General features: G+C 63.8%; 1 protein-coding gene across 1 annotated transcript in view; it reads right to left on the reverse strand.

Annotated features, from left to right (window-relative positions):
• The window catches only part of CHLNCDRAFT_8428 (hypothetical protein), a gene marked incomplete at both ends in the record, with an annotated part of 3,397 nt that extends 530 nt beyond the window's left edge, over positions 1-2,867 (reverse strand). Inside the window, 10 exons of the mRNA XM_005846647.1 lie at positions 124-261; positions 448-549; positions 788-844; positions 1,074-1,199; positions 1,465-1,530; positions 1,594-1,646; positions 1,818-1,905; positions 2,189-2,256; positions 2,428-2,503; positions 2,676-2,867. Coding sequence (XP_005846709.1) covers positions 124-261; positions 448-549; positions 788-844; positions 1,074-1,199; positions 1,465-1,530; positions 1,594-1,646; positions 1,818-1,905; positions 2,189-2,256; positions 2,428-2,503; positions 2,676-2,867 — 966 coding nt within the window. The remainder of the gene's footprint in view (positions 1-123; positions 262-447; positions 550-787; positions 845-1,073; positions 1,200-1,464; positions 1,531-1,593; positions 1,647-1,817; positions 1,906-2,188; positions 2,257-2,427; positions 2,504-2,675) is intronic.
• Between the last annotated feature and the right edge of the window lie 4,545 nt (positions 2,868-7,412).

Consider the following 7,412-nt stretch of genomic DNA (forward strand, 5'->3'; position numbering starts at 1 on the left):
ATCTGGCAGTGCAGCAGGGGTGGGCGGGGAACATGGATCTCCTGGCTGCCTGCTGGACTCGTGTCCCCGCTGCCCTACACAGCCCCGCTCCCCTCCACAGACCCCGCGCTGCAGCCCCCGCACCTCGCCCAGCTTCAGGAGCCCCGCCGCCAGCTGCTGCCCGCGTTCTGCGGCGTTCTGCAGCAGGCCCTCCTCGGTGACCACATCGATGGTGGCGGCCGCCGCGGCGCAGCCGATGGCGCTGCCGCCATAGGTGCCGCCCTGCGGTGACGAACAACAACAAGACGGAACGCAAGGTTGTGTGCTGCACAGCCCGTCGACGGCTGGCGCCCGCACGCGCCCCAGCCTCGTCCCTGCCTCACCCCGCCTGGCCCGTACCCTTCTACCCCTGCCTACGTCCCCGTCCGGCCACCTGCCAATGCCTAGCCACGCCCCCTGCACTCTCACCATCATGCCCGCGCTCATCTTATCGTACAGCTGCGGCTTGGCAGACACGCCTGCAAACGGCACGCCGCTAGCGATGCCCTTGGCAAACAGGAGCACGTCGGGCTGCAGGCGCGGGCAGCGGGTGCAGGTGCAATGGGCGGCATTAGGGGTTAGGGTGCAGGTGCGGGTGCAGGTGGGGGTGAGGCGTGAGGCACCCGGCCGCGCAGCGAAAGCAAGTGCACGTGCAGGTGCGATGGGCAGTGTTGAACGTCGCGGCGGCGTCGGGCCGGCAAGGCTCGGGTAGCGCAGGAGGCTAGGCAGGCAGGCATCGGCGCCTCAGGCAGCAGCGGCTTGCCTGCACGTCGGTCAGATGCTGGTGGCCCCACCACTTGCCGGTGCGCCCCACGCCGCACTGCACCTGCGCCACCGCAGAGCAGCAGGGAGAAGCCAGTGAAGTCTCAGCTCCTCAGAACGGGGCGCCCAAAGACCTTTCTCAAGGCGTGCCATTGCACCTGCTGCTGCACCAGCACCGCCCTGGGCCGATGCTGCCTCCCCGCTTTGCCGATGCACCACTGCCACGAGCAGTATCACCGCCAGTACCATGAAGCAGTACCACCAACAGTACCACCACCGCCCCGCCACCTCACCTCGTCGAATATGAGCAGCATGCCGTGCTTGTCGCACAGCGCGCGCAGCGCGCCCAGGAAGCCCGGCGGCGGCGTCAGGAAGCCGCCCTCCCCCAGGATAGGCTCCAGGATGATGGCGGCAGTCTCCTGCGGCAGCATGATTTTGTTTTCAGCAGCCAGGGAAGGGGATGAAGGGAGCTTGGCGCACAGCGAGCAGGGCCAGGGACCGTGAGAGGAGGAGGGGCGAATGGCAGGCATGGCAGGGGGTGGGTGCTGGTGGTGCTGCGTTGGCTGAAGGGCGCGCTGGCAAGAGCACGCTTCAGTGCCATCATGGCCTGCTGCGCTGCCCCACAGCCCGCCCCGCGGCCCAGCAGCAGCGACATGCGCGGCCGCGGCGGCGGCGCCGCCGCACCGAGGGCGCCGAGTGCGTCTTGAGCATCCACTCCAGCGACTCCAGCGGCCCGCCGCAGCACTGCCGCTGCGCGTAGGGCTTGCCCAGGGGCGGCTGGTTGGGGGCCACGTCGTACCCCAGCCCCCCCACCGCCTGCCGCGTCTTGCAGTGCAGGCAGTACGGGTAGGGCGCGGTGACCACGCCTGCAGGCAGGCGGCAGGTGAGCGTATGCTTGCTTGCTTGGTGGTGGTGTGGTGGTGGTGCGTGGTGGTGCGTGCGGGGGCAGGGCAGCACACGGCGGCGCCAGGAGGGGCGTGCCCACAGGGAGGCGGGCAGCAGGGGTGGTGCGGCGTCAGGGCATGGGGCCGACGTACCGCTGGGGAAGGGGCCAAAGGTCTGGCGGTACACAGTCTTGCTGGTGGTCAGGGACATGGCGCCATAGGTGCGGCCGTGGTAGGCGCCCTGTCGGGAGGCAGGCAGGCGGGCAGGTGGGCAGGCAGGCAGCGGGGTTGCAGGAGCTGGTTAGCCACAGCCGGCCAGCCAGGCAGCCAGGCAGCGGGCCAGCTGTGTAAGCCCCCGGGGGTCGCCGCCACGGCAGGTGTAGGCAGGCGCGGCAACCCAGGCGCCAGCAGGGGCAGCTACGAAGGGGCGAGGCCACATTGCAGCTGCAGCCGGTGCATGGCCGCCAAAAAAGAATAAAGAACTGTAAAATCTCCAAGTTACTGCGCAGCTGCAGCGGGCTCACGTCAAAGGCGATGATGTTCTGCTTCCCCGTGTAGTTGCGCGCTATCTTCATGGCATTCTCGACCGCCTCTGCGAGAGAGAGAGCGGGAGGGAGCTCAAACGCTAGGCACGGAGGGGTAGGGAGCGATGGCGCGCAGCAGAGCGGCTGGCATGCGAGGGCGGGGCGGCACAGAATGCGCGGCATGGCACACACACACACACACACACACACACACACACCGCACACACGCTTAGCCCCACCTGCCCCCGAGTTGCAAAAGAAGTGGGAGGTCAGCTGGGGAGGCATGATGCGGTCCAGGCGCTGCAGCAGGTCCACCTGCGGCCGCAGGCGGGCGGCGGCAGGGCCTGGGTCAGCCCCGGCGCCAGCGCCAGCACCACGTCGGCACGCTTGCCCTGGAGCCTGCTGCAGGGCCTGTATGTTATACACCCGGCTAGAGCGGCGCTGCCAAGCCTCCCTGCGCCAGCTGGGTTGACCAAGGCATACCCACCATGGGCCTGCTTGCTGGGAAGATGTTTTGCTGGGCCATGATGATCTGGGCAGCCTGCTCCTGGATCGCCTTGACCACCCGCGGGTGGCAGTGCCCCGTGCTCAGCACCCCAATCCCGCACGCAAAGTCCAGGTGCTTGCGCCCGTCGGTGCTCCACACATACGAGCCGGCGCCGCGGTCGGCCACCACGGGCTGCAGGCGCCAGGATGGGGCCAGGGGCAGCGAGCTGGGCAGGCGGCTGGGCGGCAGCGGCGGGCGGCGGCATGCACCATCCAATGTGTAGCCTGCGGGCGGTTCTCCCCAATAGCCGGCATGCCCACCCTGCCCTACAGCCTCACCGCGAACTTGGAGACTGCCGGGGAGAGGCGCTCCACGATTTGTTGGTAAGACCACCCTCCCGCGCCCGTCAGCATTTCTCCTGCCTTGATGCCCAGCCGCGCCGGGCTGCTTGACACCATTGCAAGCGCCTTTTGGTGCAGCCGCAGGGGAACGAGGGTATTGAGGCACCCAGCGCCGTTTCGAGCCGGCCCACACTGGGAAGGAGGTAACAGAGACAGCGATGCGACCGATCGAAAGCCCGCATTCGTCCCGTCCTGGCCGCGGCCCCTGTGACGTGGCGTGGCGGGTGCCAGCTCACCTCCCGCCCCCTGCGTCTGCACATACTGACAGTGCCACCTCAAGCACGGAATGTTACAGACGCATGCAATCACAGAGACTCACGCAGAGGCCCACTGCCACCACTGGCGGGAGGCTGCCGCCCCTGCCGCTGGCGCCGCCGCTCCTGCCGGCCCTTCTGCTGCCGCTGCCTCCGCTGCTGCCGCCGCCGCTTGCTGCTCTTCCTGCTGCTGTCGCCGCCGCACCAGGCGGCTGAACACCTCGGGCCGCAGGTGCTCTCGCAGGAAGGGTTTTACTGGCGGCTCCAGCAGGCTGTTGGGGCGGAACTGCTCGCCAGCGGAAAGCTCTATGCAGCCCGTAGGTGGAAGAGCATCATGGGAATCTTCCTCATTGGAAAAGCAGTAAATGGCCCACGTGCAATGGGCCTGCAGGGCCTCGGAGGCAGCAGCAGCGCGAGGGGACACGTAGCAAGTACTTTTACTTATAGGTTGCCTCTATTGTAATCATGATTTATCTCGCAAGTGTTTTTCAGCATGACACCATCAGACACACTAGAAAGAAAGCCGTCATAAGGCCATTTGCCGCCATGCAAATACCGCCTTGCATGCGCCCTGCGCCATCGCCACAGCAGCCATCTCACGCGGAAGCTAATCGACGATCTCTGCCGCTACATTCGCTTCCTCGTCTTGATACTGCGCGGAAATCAACTCTAGACTGCTTGTGGCGGGGTACTGCAGCCCTGGCGCCCTTCCTCTCTCGGGGTGCGAGTTGGAGTTCCAGACCTCGTTGTCTCCATAGAAGGGAATCTATCTAGTAGGCGAGGTAGGCGATGCGGGTACAGGAAACGGCGACATCTCCCCCGTCTGGTCGGTGCACGTGTTGGGTTCACGAACCCTCCCCCTCCACCACCCTGCCCCCGCCCCACCGCCCCTGCCCATCTTGGTCGCCTATTTCTGTCTGGCAACTTCAACCCCCGATGTGTTCTTTTCGAAGGGGGGCGGGATTCACCAGGGGTCTTTGGGGTTCAGGCTGCACTCACGAGCTTGCCCGTCTCGACCGCCACCGGTGGCCGCTGCGCCGCAGCATGCCGACACCCTACCTTCCTTCCGTCTGTCTGTCTATTCTTGTCGATAGCCTGCAGGTACACCTATGACTCTGGATCTGGAAAGGGGTAGGATATATTTGGACCCTGCAGATGAGGGCATGAAGCTCAATGAGTTGGAGGAATGGGAACTGAAAGTGATGTCACGGTCGACCACCCCAGCAGCTGCCTTGGACGGGAGTGTTCCCGCGACTCAACTGACACACGCTAGCGCTGACTGTGAGTTGCAGGCAGCCATGCATACCGCCGCTAACACCACAGCCGTACAGCAGCGCTGCTGCGAATACGGCTGCTGCGATCGCATCTGCCCCTGCTGCAGGCAATGTGGCGGCCCCCGCGGACGGGGCAAATGCTGCTGCACCTGGGGCTCAAATAGCTGCACAGGGTAACAGTGAGTTGCAGGCAGCCTCGGGTGCCAGCCACAGAGCTGTTGCACCCGCAGCCGCAAAATGAGCGCTTAGCTGGCCGCTCCAGCAGCTGCTGCTGCTGCTGCTGCTGCCACTAAGGGCTGTTGTGATCGGTGCTGCCACTGCTGCAGGTGGTGTGCTTCCCGGGGCAGAGGCAGTCGATGCTGCACCTGAGGCTGAGATTGAAGCAGCGCAGGATAACGGTGAGTTGCAGGCAGCCACGGGTGGCAGCCGCACAGCTATTACACCCGCAGCCGCAAAGTGAGCACTTCGCTGGCCGCCCCAGCTGCTGCTGCTGCTGCTGCTGCTGCTGCTGCCACTAAGGGCTGCTGTGATCGGTGCTGCCACTGCTGCAGGCAATGTGGCGCCCCCGCTGCCGGAAAATGCTGCTGTATCTGGGGCTCAGATAGCTGCGCAGGGTGATGGTGAGTCGCAGGCAGCCAAGGGTGCATGCACAGCTGCTAGACCCACAAACGGCAAGCATTGCTTGGCACATGAGCCTGCATGAATTCAAAGCAGGTTCGGGTTACGTCCTATAGGCAGTAGCTACTGCTGCTGCTGCCCATTCAGCAGCAGGCAATTCGCTAAAGAGCTGAACGCCTTTGCAGACAACTACGTGAAAATGGGCCCCTGGGTCAACATCCTATTTTACTCCTGGATCGAGCTGTGCTACACCAACAGCCTGCATCCCTTCACTGGCGACAAGCTCAGCGGTACAGATTTGCATGATGCACTCCAAGCTGATCCACAAAACAAGCAAGATGTCGAGGAGCAAGTCAAAACAGGCGATCCTTCTACTCAACGATGCTTCCTAGATGCTTGCAACAACACACGAGACAGGTTGATTCAAGAAATCCAGTCAACGGTGAGGCTTCTGAAGCTGCACGCCCGCAAAGCATTGGTCTGTATAATGAAGCATGGCGCTGCCGTGCTGCAGATGGTGGTCACTGTACTGCTTGCAGCCCTGGCTGTGACACTCCTCGGGTTCCTGGCCAGCAGGGAGGGCTGGAGTAAAGTCGACTATGCGAGCTGCACTCTTTCGCTTCTTTCTTTTGTTTGCTCGTTTTCCCATTTGGCTGGTGGGGGGTTCATGTTCTCGATGGTGGTGGGCAGATCCCCCCGCACCTTCACACACGTGTTACTCAAGTGTGAACCCTTGATGCGTGCCATTCTGCACTCCTTTTTTGCTTCCCTGAACTTGCTTTTTGCTGCTGTGCTTCTGTTTACATTCGACGTGGCTTGGGAAAACATCCCTGATCCAACAAGTGGTGCCGCACCGGTGGTACCTGTTTATGCCAAGGCTGTGCTTGCTTGTGCTTGTGTGGGCTTAAAGTCTGGTAAAGCAAGAACTAGCTTGCAACATAGACTCCCCGCCGAAACGGGACGGGAACCGGGCGAAAGCAGAGAAAGCAATAAAACAGGGGTGGAGCAGGTAAAGGTAAAGGTGGGGAAGAGCCTCCACAGGCTTAACTTCCCGGTTTTAACGTCTAGCTTTAGACCATTATTTGATCTGCCCGACGCGCCAAGTGCAGTACCCCCCACTAGTAGTGAATGGGTCCCGGGGAGGCCTGTGCCGAAGCCTTGGCGATTCTATTAGGCGTTCCCGAAGGAATTGGCTTGGATTGGCGCTGAGCCGGTCAGCTATGCCGCGTTTGTCCTCACAAAGTTTCGACATGGGAGGAATCGAACCTGTGCCCTCTCGGACTTGACTTGACTTGTGTGGGCTTAAAGTCTGGTAAAGCAAGAACTAGCTTGCAACATAGACTCCCCGCCAAAACGGGACGGGAACCGGGCGAAAGCAGAGAAAGCAATAAAACAGGGGTGGAGCAAGGCGACATGCAACGCAAGCAGCTGACAGGGCACGCATCGAAACGTGTGTATGACTGGCAAAGTGGCATGGCTGGTACGGGACGGTACGGGAGCATGGGCTGGCCAAACGGCAGTGCGGAACGCTAGGTCACTAGAAAAGCAGGGGAAGGCGCACTATGTATGCAATGAGGGCAGCCCCGGCTCGGGGCCGTTGAGAAAGCAGTGGGCGGGAGGGGGGAGGCCCCGGTGTGGGCGGGCCCCATCGAGGGGGGATGGGGCGCGCAAGCGGCCAGATGGGGCGGGGCGCGGGCGGCGGTGGAGTCCTGCGGCTGGGTGGGATATAGGGCAATGAGCGTTGAGCAGTGTGCGATGAGCAATGAGCAATGAGCAGTGAGCAGCCCCTCCCGAAACAAAGTGAAGCGCAGGACGGGGTCCGGTGGATGGGAGGCAAGGAAGCGCGGGGGGTTGCCACGTGCGCTACCGCCGCCGCCGCAGGCAGCACCCTTGCGGCGGCGGCGGCGGAAGCAAGCCGTGAACCCAAACGCCGTGCCGCCGCCGCCGCAGGCAGCAGCCCTGCGACGGCGGCGGCAGCAAGCCGTGGACCGAAACGCCGTGCCGCCGAGTCTCGTGGCTGTGGCCGTGGGCTTCTGGCAGGAAGCTACGGCCGCAGCTCGGCGGCACGGGGGCGTCGCAGCGTGCCGCCGCCGCCGCCGCGATGCCCCCCCCGGGCACAGCGGCGGCGGCAGCAAGCTTGGGCCCAAACGCCGTGCCGCCGAGTCCCGTGGCTGCGGCCGTAGANTGTGG

This window comes from Chlorella variabilis, assembly GCF_000147415.1.
Source record: "Chlorella variabilis unplaced genomic scaffold CHLNCscaffold_13, whole genome shotgun sequence".
NCBI classification, from domain to species: Eukaryota; Viridiplantae; Chlorophyta; class Trebouxiophyceae; order Chlorellales; family Chlorellaceae; genus Chlorella; species Chlorella variabilis.